This window comes from Gobio gobio (assembly GCF_949357685.1).
Source record: "Gobio gobio genome assembly, chromosome: 16".
Taxonomy (NCBI): domain Eukaryota; kingdom Metazoa; phylum Chordata; class Actinopteri; order Cypriniformes; family Gobionidae; genus Gobio; species Gobio gobio.
In genome coordinates, this window is record NC_137109.1 from 4,135,501 (window position 1) to 4,153,066 (window position 17,566).

The 17,566-nt window shown below is 40.1% G+C and overlaps 1 protein-coding gene across 1 annotated transcript; it reads left to right on the forward strand.

Annotated features, from left to right (window-relative positions):
• Window positions 1-4,500: 4,500 nt before the first annotated feature.
• sqstm1 (sequestosome 1) lies at window positions 4,501-14,915 on the forward strand. The gene is made up of 8 exons (XM_079838941.1): window positions 4,501-4,951; window positions 5,278-5,373; window positions 8,712-9,046; window positions 10,080-10,227; window positions 11,614-11,688; window positions 11,793-11,971; window positions 14,063-14,252; window positions 14,338-14,915. The coding sequence occupies exons 1-8, from the start codon at window positions 4,783-4,785 to the stop codon at window positions 14,496-14,498; spliced, it is 1,353 nt and encodes a 450-aa protein (XP_079695067.1). The 5' UTR covers window positions 4,501-4,782; the 3' UTR covers window positions 14,499-14,915.
• The last annotated feature ends 2,651 nt before the right edge of the window (window positions 14,916-17,566 follow it).

Sequence of the window (17,566 nt, forward strand, 5' to 3'; positions counted from 1 at the left end):
GTGACCATAATGGTGACATAATGGCTCCATAAATAATAAAACCTCAACATCTAAACCTCTGTTCATTCTCAATAAGATCCTCTATGGACGTCTGACAGGGTTGGAGCCGAACTCTGCAGGACAGCGGCTCTCTAGGACTGAACTTGCCTGCCAATGGTGTAACTGTACCCTAAGGACCAATTGTGTACCTTTAAAGGTACAGTTATAAGTTTTGTTCCCCAAGGAAAAACAAAATTGTACCCCCACTGTACCTTTATTTCTGAGAGTGCAGGAAACAACACAACTATATTCAGAAAGAGCTCAGGTGAGAGTGAGGCTAGCTTAGCTTACCTCTCTACACTCTAAAAAAAAAAAGGTTCTATATTGCACCAAAAATGGTTCTTGGCTCGTAATCATACGGGAACCTTTTTTAGTGCTATATAGCACCAATTTTGGTTCTTCAGAGGTTCTTCAGAGGTTCTTCAGCGGTTCTTCACCGGTTCTTTGACTAAGGTGCTATATAGCACCTCTGAAGAACTGCTGAAGAACCACTGAAGCACCAAAATTGGTGCTATATAGCACTAAAAAAGGTTCCCCTATGATTACGAGCCAAGAACCATTTTTGGAACCTTTTTTTTTAGAGTGTACATACAGCAGCCTTACTAATATGCCCTGATATTATATAGAAAACTATATCATTAAAACATGTTACTGCTCAAATAAATATGCATGTGGATATAGCAAGCAAAACAATCCTCTCCTGACATGATTGTAAGTCCCTACAAATGATTGCAGCCTCCTCGTCTACAGGATATTACAGATACAGGCTATTTCTGTCACTTTGACACTGTCCTCTTGATGAAAATATTTGCAGTGAATAAATGAACCTGCACTGCAAGAAAATGCTTTTCTATTGTCGTTCAACATCTTTCCTTCATTTAGATATGTGGGCAAATGCATTTTTGTCTCAGTGCATGCATTGTTTTAGTTTGGCAGGGTCGCCGCTAGCTTAGCTTAGGATAAAGTAACGTGTAAAATTTGTAACGTGACAAATTAAATATTAAAGTTTCTTAAGGGTCAAGATCAAATTATCTTCTCTTGCTCTGCATCAAGCCATCCCATAATATCCATGATCACTTAAATTAATGCACGGCTCAGAGTAACTGTACAACATGTGCATGTGTAAACCTCCAATAAAATTATAAAGTCACAAATAAATCGCAGTGGCTGTGTCGTATTATACAACATTATACATTCTCATATACATATACAATTTAAAAGGTGTATATTATTATTATTTAAAATGATTAGTATTGCCCCTGGTTCAGCAATGAACTCTTGTAATAAAGTAGCAGTGGCTGGGACTTTTAAGTTTTTAAGCATCACCTCAAGATGAATCTAATCCTGCTTACATGAAATAAGCCGCTCGAGCAGGTTTAAGCTCACGGAGCTGTTGCTATGACAGCAAGTCCAGGATGAGCCTCGAAGAACCAAACAATCCAAGATCATGCCAAATCATCAGCTAACTGAGTTATCGACGTACGAAGAACAAACCCCTGCTTTCTCGGGTTTGACATACCTCCCATTCTGAAACAGAAAACCCAGAGTTTTCACTTAACCTCCTTTCTGAAACGGGCCCTGGTACTTATACTGTTAGTAAAAGCTCTGACAAGCCTGAAGTCCAAGACAGTTTAATTGAATCAGAAGGAAAGCGCTACACAAAGGCAGGGGAACAGAAGAACATACAGCCTCAGAGAAAAGCGTCTCTAATGATCGTGTCTGCACATTTACAGCGCTGTTAAAACTGTGTGTGTGTGTGTGTGTGTGTGTGTGTGTGTGAGAGAGAGAGAGAGAGAGTGTGAGTGTGTGTGTGTGTGTGTGTGTGACAGAGAGAGAGAGAGAGAGAGAGAGAGAGAGAAAGAAAGAAAGAAAGAAAGAGAGAGAGAGAGCGCTCGTTATCGTTGTTATTCGATTGCACTGACGTTGCTTTGTAAACAAAGGGAATCACATGACGCGCTGAGTCAGAGTCAGGTGATCGAGTCCCGCCTCGCGCCTCCGGAATGACGGCATTCTTCCCGCGCTGGGACTCTTCAGGAGGCTTCGAGAATAAACAGGAACTCTGTGGAAAATGTTCGCGAGGGCGGGAGAAGCGCGAGATGTGTGCACCAACAATTACAATTAAGCTGAAATTGAGTTCACATATACAAATATAAAGTTGAAAGATAAGGATATTCTAATGATAATCTTCATCCATGTTCAGTTCATCAGTTCCCATACACACGACTTGTATTTTTAGAGCTGCTTTACAGAGAATCTGAATTTTGCTTATATTTAGAGAAGTTTGCAGCTTTATCTACTGGATGAAGCACTACAGAAATAACGGTGTCTTGAGATTACAAACAAACACATATATACATCTTTATTTATATCTTTAAAATAATCCATATTTGGATATGCATATATTACAAAATATGCCATTAAGAAGTGTAAAAGTCACTCGTTTAACACTGTAAAACAGTGAAAATGCTTAAAAAACTAAATTGATGAGATGTACACCTGGTTTTAAAGGTGCAGTGTGTAATATTTATGAGGATCTATTGACAGAAATGCAATATAATACACAATTTCAGTGGTGTATAAAGACCGTTATGTGTTTATTACCTCAGAATAAGCCGTTTCTATCTACACACACCGCGGGTCCTTTACAGTGAAGCCGCCATTTTGTGCTGTCATGTTTCTACAGTGGCCCTAAAGGGACAAACTTCTCTACAGAGCGCTAGCTAGTCGCTGCGGTCTCAGACGACCACATCTTTGTCCTGTGTGGGCCACCGTAGCTATGTGCTCGACATAGATGCCGCTAAAATGTACACACTGCACCTTTAATAAATAGAAAAATACAAAATAGTATTTGTTTCGTTGTTTTTAAATGTAAAGTTTATTTAACCGGGAAAATGTGACAACATTAAGGGTAGCTGGGACATGAACTTACCTTTGATTTATATATAAAAAATAAATAAATAAACAAATAAAAAAAGGACTTTGCCTCCTCATTTCAGAACACACTGATCTTATACTGATTGAATCCTGAAGCTTAAGGTTTGTTCAGGACACACACACACACACACACACACACACACAGTAGTTTACTGAATGTGTGTTTAAGGGAGTCTGTTGAGCAGGCCGTCGTTCATGATGACACAGCACTTTATTGAGCTGTAGCAGAAACAGCAGTCACACAGATCAGACTTATGCGGGTTAGTAGAGCGAGGATGATGGAAAAACAGATGTCATGCTTACAGCACATATGGCTGTCAATCACGCGTGTAGCAATACATCAAAATATGATATGAATATGATTTTTTTCATTTAACCCGGTAAAGGCACAATATGTAAGATGTTTGGATTTAAATATTCAAAAGCCACTGGATCAGTGTTATATATTGTGTTGACTTGTGTATATTATCCCAAATTTTTCCAAGAATGTTGAGCTGCCTATCAGTGACACTAATGATATCTGTCATTAAAGGTACAGTGTGTGATTTTTAGCGACATCTAGTGGTGAGGTTGTGAATTGCAATCTTAGAAGTGACGGTGGCCCACACAGGACAAAGATGTGGTCGTCTGAGACAGCAGAGAGTAGCTAGCGCTCTGTAGAGAAGTTTGTCCCTTTAGGGCTACTGTAGAAACATGGCGGCACAAAATGGCGGCTTCACTGTACCCGCGGTGTGTGTAGATAGAGACGCCTCATTCTGAGGTAATAAACACATAATGGTCTTTATACTCCACTGAAAACATAGTTATGTGTATTATATAGCATTTCTGTCATAAATATTACACACTGCACCTTTAATGTTCATCACAGAAGAACGGGAACAGAGAAAACTGTTGCTTTAATGAGGATTAATCTATATTTAATGCAGACTGTTTGATACATTTATTAAATTTGTGTATATTGTCCACAGGTAAATATGACATTATAATGGGTTTATGTGAAGATTGTTTTAAGTTCACTTAAATTAAAAGGTGTTTAAATGTTGAAATTGATAGCTTTCAGTGATACTGTAATATTGAATGTCTATCATTAATGTTTCAGTATCAGGCCTTCATTCATAAAAACATGCCATTATACAAATATTAAAAATATACTGACTTTAAGTTGTTTCTACATTCATATGAAATTATTACAATATATAAAATATTAAAAAGGCTAAATGTGCGATTCATGAGTTATTTTATTTTAACCGATTGACATAACCAATATAAATATTACAATAAATGGATATATACATGTGGAAAAACCTGTTTATATTGTTACATAACAGAGAATGGCTATTTTAGAGAAAGTTTGTGTGGCATTCGCAGTCTCAAAATGACCCGAGTTATAAAAAAATGTAGAAACCATTTGTAAAAGTGAACGAGTGGAGAATGAGGTATGTTTATTAATATGTTGTGAGCATGATGATGCTGTATTGTTTGGTGATTCAGAGGGAATTTCCCTCACATATTGCCATGTCATTCCTCAGATCACCGAAGCTCGTCCATTCCGACTCACATGATCAACCACAACACGAACTCTGTCCTGAGAGACGCGCTTGGACACGCCTCCAAACCTGCGCTCGCCTCAACGATTGGCTGATCGCTCGCGCTCATTTGCATATGACGTCCAAGGATTATATACGGAACTGTAGGCTGAGGTAGGAAACGCATTCTCACGCACTCAGCGCTGACGCTCGTGCTCAAGACGCGTATTTTCTGCTGCGCAACACATCAGAGACTCAACTGAAGACGATATTTCTCGCCAGGATGTCGATGACAGTGAAAGCTTACCTGCTCGGGAAGGACGACTGCAACAAGGAGATCCGTCGCTTCGCCGTGGATCAGGATGTCTCAACAAGTTTCGAGTATTTGAAGAGAAAAGTGCTCGATGTTTTCGTCGGTCTCGGGGCTGCGCCCTTCCAAATGCACTATAAAGGTAAGATATTGTGTTTAAAACACGCATTATTGTCATCTCTCAATTTTAATGCCTTAACATGACGGTTTAACTCAACTAGCCGAAGTTTAATGAGATTCCACAAAGTGGCAATACTGTAAACACACAACATGTCACTTTTAGGAAAATAAATATCTTCAAAATATCATTTTTAATTTTAGTTTTTGCTTATTGACAAAGTTTTGTGAGGATTTATAATGCTATTGACCATGTCATGTGATTGTTGAAACGAATTTTAAATCCAGAGTGTGTACAGAGTTATCAAAACATGATGCCCATAATAGTGACTTAAACTCTATTCTCTGTAGATGAGGACGGGGACATGATCGCCTTCTCCTCTGACGATGAGCTCATGATGGGTTTGGCTCTGGTGAAGGACGACACCTTCCGGCTCTTCATCAAGCGTAAGTCACACACAACAGACTCTGAGTAAGGTCTACATATCTGATTATTGAACATAGATCTCAGTGCAATTTGCCTCAGAGCCACAGTGAATCTGTTGCAACTCTTCTATCATCCCAACGGATTCAATACCATTTTCACAACTCAATTACACACTTCTATGATGAACCTGATTCAGTCTCTGAAAACAATGTCTAGGTAGTGTAACTGTAAGACCGTAATAAAAAGCTCTAAAGCCAAATCAGACTGCACAAAGCCAGTCATGTGACTAGAAAACCATAAACAGGAAATATAGAGCCGTATGACTGTGTCAAAAATAACTTACTTCATAAGAACTAACTTCAAGTCAACTGAAGATTAATAATAGTTGTTCATTTAAGCCATTAGTCAACTAGTCGCATGTTTATGATATTAATTTAATTACTTAAAGGGTCATAACACACAGTTTGTGCCAGTCTGGTGTTAGTCTTGAGTCTATATAGTAGTGTTGATCCTTCATATCTCCAGAGAGTCTTTAGTTTATCAGATTTATAAAAGACAGAAACACTGAACCGATAGTGCAGTGGGTGGAGCTAAAGAGACACACACACACACTATATGTTGGTGTTGTTCACATTATATGCACTTAAGTGCCGATTACCAACAAAACACACACACACACACACACACACACACACCGGATTGCCAACAAAACACACACTATATGTTCGTGTTGTTCACGTTATATGCACTTATGTGCCGATTGCCAACAAAACACACACACACACACACACACACACACACACACACACACACACACACACTATATGTTCGTGTTGTTTACATTATATACACTTACGCGCTGATTGCCAACAACACACACACACACACTATATGTTCGTGTTGTTTACATTATATGCACTTATGCGCTGATTGCCAACAACACACACACACTATATGTTCGTGTTGTTCACATCATATGCACTTGCGTACCGATTACCGACAAAACACACACACACTATATGTTTGTGTTGTTCACGTTATATGCACTTATGTGCCGATTGCCAACAACACACACACACTATATGTTTGTGTTGTTTACATTATATGCACTTATGTGCCGATTGCCAACAAAACACACACACACACACACACTATATGTTCGTGTTGTTTACACATTATATGCACTTACGCGCCGATTGCCAACAACACACACACACACTATATGTTTCTGTTGTTCACATTATATGCACTTGTGCCGATTGCCAACAAAACACACACACACACACACACACTATATGTTCGTGTTGTTTACACATTATATGCACTTACGCGTTGATTGGCAACAACACACACACACACTATATGTTTCTGTTGTTCACATTATATGCACTTGTGCCGATTGCCAACAAAACACACACACACACACACACACTATATGTTCGTGTTGTTTACACATTATATGCACTTACGCGCTGATTGGCAACAACACACACACACACTATATGTTCGTGTTGTTTACACATTATATGCACTTACGCGCCGATTGCCAACAACACACACACACACTATATGTTTCTGTTGTTCACATTATATGCACTTGTGCCGATTGCCAACAAAACACACACACACACACACACTATATGTTCGTGTTGTTTACACATTATATGCACTTACGCGCTGATTGGCAACAACACACACACACACTATATGTTTGTATTGTTCACATTATATGCACTTACGCGGCAGTTGCCAAAAAACACACATTTGATCAGTTTCACTCCGCTAATAATAGCGCACATGATCAAGGTGAACATTAATGTCAGCGCGAGCGGCCATGTTAAGCGACTAATGTTAAGCTGCTATCATGTTTCAAATAAGCCACGTCTGATGTTGTTGAATGAAAGGGCAAGCGCTTGGCTGTCCTGCCTGACGTGATTACCAGCGTGTTATCGATCTGTCCGACCTTGTCCTGTGCAGGTTTGTGTTCCCCGGCGGCTAACACACTAACTCAGACTTGCCTGACTAAGCCCCCTCGACGACTATAAAGGGACAGCCCTACCTCACGAGCATTAGAGAAGTGCGTATTACAGTATTTAGTAGGGGTGTAATCTGGACGTTCTGCATTCTTCATGTCGTCATTGACCCTAGCGGTGTCAGTTGCGTCACTCGTCTTCACCTACTGTACTTTGAGCTCTGAGTGACGTAACCCACGTGTCAAAGTCTGTGGATGTTAGTGGAAAAGTAGGTGTTTTAGGAAAAGGCTCAAATTTGGTCATTTTGGGTAATTTCTTTGTTTTAAAAAATGGGTACACGCGTGTGTTCAAGGAAAATACTTCCTTTTTACCTGATTTGTTACACTCCCTGGCTTTAATTATTTTGTTAAATTGTATATAAACACCCTGTATATCATATACATGTATTAAGAAGAGTATGTATGGGGCACTTAGTATATGTTTTGATCATCTTGGACATCTATGATTATATGGGTCAATTATTTTTTTTAGTCTAAAGGCCTCAATAATAATAAAAAACAAAGATATGACATCCAAGGTATGCATTTTAATCTCTCTCATCCATTGTCCCTATGATTATATACTAACAGCCTGGCCAAATATGAGACGCACAGCGTTTCTGCAATGACTTATTCTTGGCATTCGAGGCCTAGAATACTAAAGGGCTTTATTAGTTCAGGTCAAATTTTGTAATTGCAAGAAATTTAATTAGTCATGATTCCAAAAATGAGTGATTTCTTTGTTTTAAAAAATGGGTACACGGGTGTTTTCAAGTAAAATACTTCCTTTTTACCTGATGGTTACACTACCAGTCTTTAATTATTTTGTTTAATTATATATATACTCCCTATATCATTAACTATTTAAGAAGTGTATGATACCAACAAGGATATATTACATTCTATGTATGGGGCCTTTAGTACGTGTTTTGATCATCTTGGACATCCATGATTTTATGGGTCAATGACAGGGTCCAAAGGCCTTAATAATAATAATAATAATAATAAAAAACAAAGATATGACATCCATGGTGTGTAAGGTAGTACAATTTGATCTCTCTCCTCCATTGTCCCTATGATTATATACTAACAGCCTGAAATATGAGACGCACAGCGTTTCTGCAATGACTTATTCTTGGCATTCGAGGCCTAGAATACTATAAAGTCTGCACTTAGATGATATGTACAATTGATTATAAGCTCTTCTGGTGGGAAAAGTGTATGATGATGACTTTAAATTCAAAGAATGCTAAGAGAAATGTATTAATCTGAGAGGAATTTGACCACACTAGACCCTTAAATGTCTCCAATTAATAACAATCCTGTCATATTTCTTCCCCTTTTCAGAAAGGAAGGAGCACAAACGTGATGCCTCGCCTCATGGGTTCCCTGGGTTCTCATTCGCCGGGCCCCACTTTCCCCCTCCTGGACCCAATCACATGGGTCCACCTCCAATGGGGCCCCCGGGACCCGCTCACATGGGGCCTCACCCTCACCCTCATCATCCTCCAATGGTGCACCCTGGGGTGACCTGTGACGGGTGCGAAGGGCCGGTGGCTGGAACTCGCTTCAAGTGCACCGTCTGCCCCAATTACGACTTGTGCTCCTCCTGCCAGGGCGCAGGCCTCCACAAGGAGCACGCTCTCCTGCCCATCTTCCACCCCATGGCCAGCATGTGCGAGGTGAGGTTTTAACACATGATGTGAATGTTAGGGATGCACCGGTTGACCGGCCAAAAACCGGAACCGGCCGGTTTTTGCTTCTAGCGCGCGATCGGCAACCGGTTTTCTTTGTATTTTTCTGCCGATTTTTCCGGAAGTGCGCCCGCGTGCACATACGCCTATATTGCAATCATTCGCGAACACGAACATGTCACATGTCACATGTCACTGTGTTACAAACAGAAACTGGAGAACTGAGGGAAGAGATGAGATACGCTGAAGGGAATGAAGAGCCGTTTTCCTGCGCGAGCTGAAGTTGCGCGAGCTGATATCTCCGCCCTGCACAAGCGCAGATAGTGAGCGTTTGTTCAGCTCAGCTTCTCACGTGTTGGATCGGATGAGAACGAAACAGACTAACTTGTGACAAAGCCGAAATACTTCTTTTTGTAGCCTAAAGAAGAACATGCATGCACTTTTGAAATGAAATACCATCAGTTCTGTAGCCTATAGGATGATCATTTATATTTTACCTTAAAATTACATTGACTTAATTTGATTTAAAAAGCACCTGCTGTAGCATCTTAGTTTTTTTCGTTGCACTAAACATTATTTGATTTAACATTTTGGAACCATTATATACTTTGGTTTTATTTAATTTCACTGGTAAAGAATTTTTTTCTTTACACTGACTTTAAAAACAAATGCTGATTTAAGTAACATCTTTGTTTGGATTGCAGAATATGCAGTTGTTGCCTTTAATTTCCCCTTTCAGCCTTTTCATTTCCAATTCAATTTCACGTTAATTTCAGATTGCGGACTTGTTTTCATTAGCCAAAAGCCAATTTAGCCTGTTAAATACCAAATAGACATCTTGTTCATGTATACTTTCATTCTTTTATTGTGTAAAAAAAAGAAAAGAAATCGGAAATCGGTATCGGAATCGGCTAGTTTTATTGAAAAAAATCGGTATCGGAATCGGCCATGTAAAATCATGATCGGTGCATCACTAGTGAATGTGTGACCGCTCTGATTAAACCAAAGCTTTTGTGTGCAGTGGCTCCCCCGTGGGAAGTTGTGGCGTAAGATGAGACACTGCATGTGGGCAAATAACCAGGCTCATGCTCAAGCTCAGGCCCAAAACCAGGCTCAGCCAGATCCGTCCGGAGACCAGCAGAACCAGGAAGCTCCTGAGAACACAGACGGTGAGATGCTATCAAAAGTAGCCGGAAATATAACAATGGCTGTGTCCGGAGGCTCATTACAAACCTGATGGATCTGGACTCTCCAGGAATTAGGAATTATACATTTGTGACCCTGGAGCACAAAACCAGTCAATTTTGGGGCAATTTGGGGCCAAAAATACATTGTATGGTTCAAAATGATCCATTTTTCTTTTATGCCAAAAATCATTAGCATATTCCGATCATGTTCCATGAAGATATTTTGTTCATTTTCATATCATAAACAGTGTTGGGGGTAACTCATTACAAGTAACTTGAGTTACGTAATAATATTACTTTTTCCAAGTAACTAGTAAAATAACGCATTACTTTTCAAATTTACAACAAAATATCTGAGTTACTTTTTTAAAAAAGTAATGCAAGTTACTTTTTCACATTCATTTGACTGACAGCTCTCCTGCCCCCATGTTGAGAGTTAGTGCAGAGGTGTGTGTGTGAACATGATGGTTATTGTAGGTCTAGACTAAATGTGAGCATTAATTTTTCTCACTTGCACAGTAAAAATTCTGTTCTCCTCAAAATGAATAAAATCAGTCAAATGCAAAATCAGAGTACTATGCAAACCTCCAATAATTAAATGTTAAATAAAACAGCTATTTTTATGCATAATCTACCTTTATATTTAATTAAATGTCTTGCTGCTGACCTTTGATGATGAAAATTACTAGATTTTGTTTTTATTGGTAACTTTTTTTTCTCCTGCGTCCTATTCTACCATTATCCAGAATGGCAGCAGAGCTGCACCCTCTACTGTTCATGCGGGAATTTGCATTTTTACTTATTATTTCAATTTTGGTATGAAGAGGTCTTTACCGTTGCACAAAAATATAACTTTTTATATTATAAAAAAAAAACAGGTGAGAAAAAGTAACGCAAAAGTAACGTAATGCATTACTTTTCTTAAAAAGTAACTAAGTAACTCAATTAGTTACTTTTTAAGGGAGTAACGCAATATTGTAATGCATTACTTTTCAAAGTAACTTTCCCCAACACTGATCATAAATGAATTATTAGTAGTAATCTGCATGGCTAAGGACTTCATTTGGACCAATTTAAAGGAGATTTTCCTCAATATTTAGATGTTTTTGCACCCTCAGATTCTCAAATATTGTCCTAACAAACCACACATCAATGGAAAGCTTGTTTATAGATGATCTCAATTTCAAATCTCTGGTTTTGTGGTCCAGGGTCACATTTGCTTAGCTATCACCAAATCCGCATAGTCATCGCCTGAATGGGCGCAGCCATTGTCCCATTTATGTGAAATCTGAGTGGATGACGCATATCTTAAGCTCTAAACTATCGTTGCAATGCTGTAGACTAACAGTCCCATGTGTTTGTCCACAGGTGCCTCTTCCCAGGCTAATATGGAGTACCTGAAGAACATTGGAGAGGAAGTGGCGGCCATGTTGAGCCCACTTGGTAAGTCCCTGCTTGGGTTTATTACCAAGCATTTGTGGTTTTATCAGACCGTCCTGCTACTTCTTTGATTGGCATGTTGGCTACAAATGCTTCTTCCTTTGCAGGCATAGATGTGGACATCGACGTTGAGCATGAGGGGAAGCGGGCCAAAGTTACACCAACCCCTCCGGCCTCCAGTGGACCATCCAGCGCTCGGAGTGACAGTGGCTCTGTAGGGCTGCTCTCCAGAGGCTCAGGTCCAGGAAGTCAGGTCACAGAGGAGAGCATCAGTGAGGGAGCAAAGGTAATCCATACCTAAGCAGTTCTGGAAGGCCTGATCATAAGATACTAATGCTGCATTCACACCAAACGCGAATAGAGCGTCAAAATCGAGTCTACCGCGCCTAGTTTGACGCGTGAACATTTTGAATCCATACTCCACAGACGCGCGTAGAAATCAAGCGTTTGAAGCGAAATTGACGCGCATTCAAGGCGCTCCAGGAGAAATATGTCATAAAACACCACTCTGCCTCTTTTCATTTTCATTAAAAATATATATTAAACATTAATAGCCACACAAATGTGGTCCAGGCAACTCATACAATTATCTTCACTGCATGTGTATTTAAATATCCTAAAAAAAAATTGTTATGAAACTTCTCTTTGCCCTCAGTCAAAATGATTAGGCAGACAACAAATTATAGATTCATGACACCAAAGATCGGCCGTTAGATCCACACAAGACGAGCCACTACAGGACATCAGAGCCAGCGGCAGACGGCAGAAGGACTGGCCGAGGAAAGGCTGCTCTCGCTGGGGTTAATAAGCGCTGAGCGCCCGGTGATCCACTGGAGCTCACAACTCCAAAAACACAAGATTATTATTTTAAAATAGGTGCTCTCTTTATAAATAAACCACAGATTTGAGCTTTAAACAACTACATTCTCACCTGAAAAGACTCTTAAACATACATTTTGTGACACAATAGTAGTACTTTTAAATTATGCAGGGTTTCTCATCACATCACTTTACCACGTGACCGCAGCGAGCAGGCTCCTGATTGGTTAACACGGCGCGAATTGACGCCAAAGTTAAAAATGTTCAACTCAGGCGTCAGACGCAAATTCGCTTAAAACGCGTGAATGCACAAAAGCACCACTCGCGTGTAATGCGCGTATTGAACTGGACGCGTGAATGAGGCGGATTCGCGTCCTTCGCGCCGCGGGACCTCCAGACGCGCGTCAACGCGCCTTTCCACTGAAATCACTCGCGCCAGCCGCTCTATTCGCGTTTGGTGTGAACGCAGCATTATGGTGCGTTCACACCGGACGCGATTCGCGCAAGTGATTTACATGTTAAGTCAATGCAAAGACGCGAAATGGTTTTCTGCGGCGCGATTCGCACAAATGAGGCGGCGCGATTTGCACAAATGACGCGAATTGAGCATTTTGAACGCGTGATTCGCGCAAATCGCTCAAGTTAAAAAATCTGAACTTTGGCGGATATTCGCGCTGCGTTAACCAATCAGGAGCTTGCTCTAGTAGTGACAACAATGAGGAGAAAATCTGTATATTAATATCTGGTTCAGACACTGTGATAACATTAAATGACATGAAACACAACTCAGTCTCTTTTTGTTAAATGCAAGTTTATGTTTGATCAATAATACAAAAGTATAAGTAAAAGGTATAATAAACTATACATGAAATAAAGCAAACAATTCAGTCAAACATTCAAAGTCAGAGCTAGTCGGCTACAACGGTAACGTAAGGTTAAATAGCCTAAAAATAAAAAAGTAATGAAACTTCACTTTGCCCTCAGACTAAACGATTCGCCAGGGAACAAATTATAGATCCATGAGAGCAAAGATCGGCCGTTACATCATCACAAGACGAATTATATCTGGAGCCGCCACAGAGACATCAGAGCAGCGGCAGAAGAACTGGCTGAGGAAAGGTTACTCTCACCGGGTTAATGAGCGCCGCTGATCCACTGGAGCTCACAACTCTGAAAACGCCAGATCACATGTTCAAATAGGCGCTCTCTTTATAAACAAACCACAGATTTGAGCTTTAAACAACTACATTATCGCCTGAAAAAGTCCTAAAACTACGTTTGGTCACACATTAACAGTAGATTTGATCAAAAAAGACGTGTAATCACAGCCCATGTCAGCCATTTCTCTACAAGACGAGCCGCTGGCTGAAGCCCATGAGGAGAATCACGTCTGTTGTGAAGTGAATGTCGAATGAAGCGAGTAAACTCAAACTGTTCAAGCGTCCAACTTTGCGCGAATAGCGCGATTTTGCGTCAATCGCGTCCTGTGTGAACGCCACATTAGGCACATTCAAGCCCACACGTCCTGCTAACATGCAGTCCTTCTATTGTTGTGCAGAAAGACCAAGGCAGTGATGAGGAGTGGACTCACCTCAGCTCTAAAGAGGTGGACCCCTCCACAGGAGAGCTGCAGTCCCTCAGGCTGGAGCAGGACGGGGCAGATCTTCCCACCCCACTGAGCACCGCCACCAGCACACCGGGTCCCACTGGTCTGCGCGAGGCCGCTCTATACCCACACCTTCCCCAAGGTACAGTGCGTCTCCATTGGGCACAAAGCCCAGCTCTCCGGGGGTTAATCCAGGAAGCCTAACTTGTGTGCCCTCCCTCCCTCAGATGCAGACCCCAGACTGGTGGAGTCGCTCTCTCAGATGCTGTCCATGGGCTTCACCGATGAGGCCGGGTGGCTAACCAGACTGCTCCATGCCAAGAACTTCGACATCGGGTCCGCTCTGGACACCATCCAGTACTCCAAAACCCCCGGCCCACAGAAGTAGAGGAGGAGCGCAGGAGTACGGAAGACCTGAGGATGTTTGAGGCGTCTCTTTTCTACTCTTTCCATACTTTTATACGACAAGATGTTTGCCGTAGATGTTAATTACTCAGGTGACTAGCACACACTCACGTTCATTATTGGGCTTTTATGCTAAGTATATATATATATTCAGAGTTTCTGAACACTTCCTGCTATAATGATCATGTATGCACATTACTTAAAGGTTAAGTAAAGCTCTATATTTGTGTAATCGCAGTTTATGGATCTATTTCCATAATCGATAAGCAGTTTTTAGTTAAAGCAGAAACCTGTGTGTGTTTTTATTATCAGTTTGAATAAACCAATGGGATTCAGTAACTCTAACTGTAGGTCTTCTGAACTTCCTGTCCTTTCTCTTCACAATAAACAAGCTTCTCCAAAATATGTCGTATTTGGATTGTTTTTGAAATGTCAAGACATTGGGGAGCAGTTTAACTCCCAATGCATCACCGGAGCGAACTCTTCCGGAAGGCAAGCTGTGTCGAACTCCCAAAACAAACTTGGTTTCGGCTTGATTTCGTTCAAAATGACGTCGTTCATAAAGACCTGCTACTCTAGAAAAGTAACCAGTTTGACCATTTCAAGCTAATTTGCTAATAGGCCAGAGGCACAATAGCACATGTTGTACACTTTAAAATCTACAAGTAATATCCTTTCAATGATATCACATTAAATAAATAATTGTTTAAATTTATACTTGAAAAATAGCAACCGTTTTGATGTTGCCCCCTCCGTCAAACCTCATAAATCATCAAAAACAGAGCATTATAGAAAAGAGAGAGAGAGAGAAACTTGCTTGTGTTTTAACTGTTGACTCCTGGTCCGGAGATGATGTAACTTCCTGGAAGTGATGTCACTGGAATGTACCATTATTTCACAAGAGTTTTTGACCTGAAATAAGGGGACACCAATAAAATGATTTATATTTTATAAAGAAATAATGTATACTTGAGCCAAAACATTGCTTAACAATGAGACTATACTTAGAACAATGTACAAAAGATCTTTGTATCATTTTGCTTTCACTTTGCGAATTAAAAGAATCAAAAAGAGTGTTGTGAACTTCATCCGGGTCACAAGGCACCATCTGTTGTGAACTTCTGTTGTTTCTTGAAGTAGAGACCAGGGGCCCGTTCTTCGTACCTCGCTTATTACATCTGAGATGATTTGACAGATCCCAGATCTGTTAATCGTGATAACTGATCTCTGGCTAATTTGGTTCTTCAAACAAATTTGCGGATTGGATTAAAGTATCTGGATTAAATGATCTAAGATCACTGCGCGTTCTTGTGTTCCCTGAAGAGGGCAGACGCATCGATACTCGAAACCACGATCAGCAGTGCAGCGATTGGCTGGCGTCAAGACAGCAACGTAATGACATCATATAATTAAAAAAACCACCTGGCAAAAAACTTGACAAATTACACAAAAAAAACCCACGAATTTCTGGACCTTTATAAGGAAACAGCCAAACGACCAAAACAGTTATAATAGATCAATGATAAATGTTTTTTTTTTTAACATGATTACCAATTATTTATATTCACGATTTTATACAGTATTTGTACACCCGTTACATTTTTATTTTAATGTTGTAATAAAATTTTTAATTCAATTTGAAGCAGATTTGTAACGTGACAGCATTTAAGTTTCTTATGGGTCAAGATCAAATTATCTGCATCTCTTGCGCTGCATCAAGCCATCCCATAATATCCGTGATCACTTAATGCACGGCTCAGAGTAACTGTACAACATGTGTGTAAACCAATAAAAACAAAATTATATAAAGTAATTATTCCATCACAAATAAATCGCTCAATCAAGTGGCTGTCTATAGTATTATACATTCTCATGTACATATACAATATAACATTTTTATATTATTATTTAAAATGATTAGTATTGCCCCTGGTTCAGTAATGAACTCTTGTAATAAAGTAGCAGTGGCTGGGACAGATTTTAAGCATCACCTCAAGATGAATCTAATCCTGTTTCCATGAAATAAGCCGCTCGAGCAGGTTTAATCTCACGGAGCTGTTGCTATGACAACAAGTCCAGGATGAGCCTCGAAGAACCAAACAATCCAAGATCATGCCAAATCATCAGCAATCAAATCCAGCTAACTGAGTTAGTCCCTGAGTTAGCGAGGTACGAAGAACGGGCCCCTGGTCTCTACTTTAAGAAACAACTGAAGTTCACAACACTTTCTAACTAAACATAAATGGCACATTTACTGTACTTTTCCAGGCGTGTCTCATTGTCATGACCCCAGCCTGTGTGAGGACTTCTGTTATTTCCGGTCTTGTAGTTCTTCATGATGATTAGTTTCCCCAGGTGTTGCTCTCAGCCACTCCCCCTTGTTAACCTGTTTCCCTTTGTGCATTTACACCCCAGCGCTTCAGTTGTTGTTGGTCGGCCGTTGCTCCTGAAACAAGCTGATAGCAACACCTGCGGAAGACTAATCATGCAATAGAAAGCAAGATCCGTTGCTACAACAAGACAACTATTTTAAGGGTTGTTTGCACACCTTCATACCTTCAAACTAGGATGGATGCCATTTTGGAAGAACTGCAGGTTTACACAAAATGAGGCGGATGACCTGAAAGTGTCAGTGTGTCATCAAACTGCAAATCAAATGAAGTGAAATGAGTCAATGGTAATAGCAGACTTTCCTGATGCCCAAACCAGGCGTCCAAATGTGATTATTGATGTATTCCTGAGACTGAACGGTGGGAATCAGAGGATAGAGAGAGCTCAACCTCGACCAATAACGGTGACGTCTTCAAGGCTCAAGGATAGAGACAGTTTTGGATAATGCGAAAACTGTGTTTTTTTGGGTAACACTTTATTTTAGGGATCAGAAATAAGACAGTAATTAATGACTAATAACTGCATTTGTAAATGACTAGTTATGCACTGGCTATTATAAGGCCTTTATTGGCTGTTGTTGGCTTATAGCCCCTTTATACTTGTTTCAGTCTCAATTAGCTAAAAATAAAACAAACTAATAGGTTGTATTGTATAAGTTCC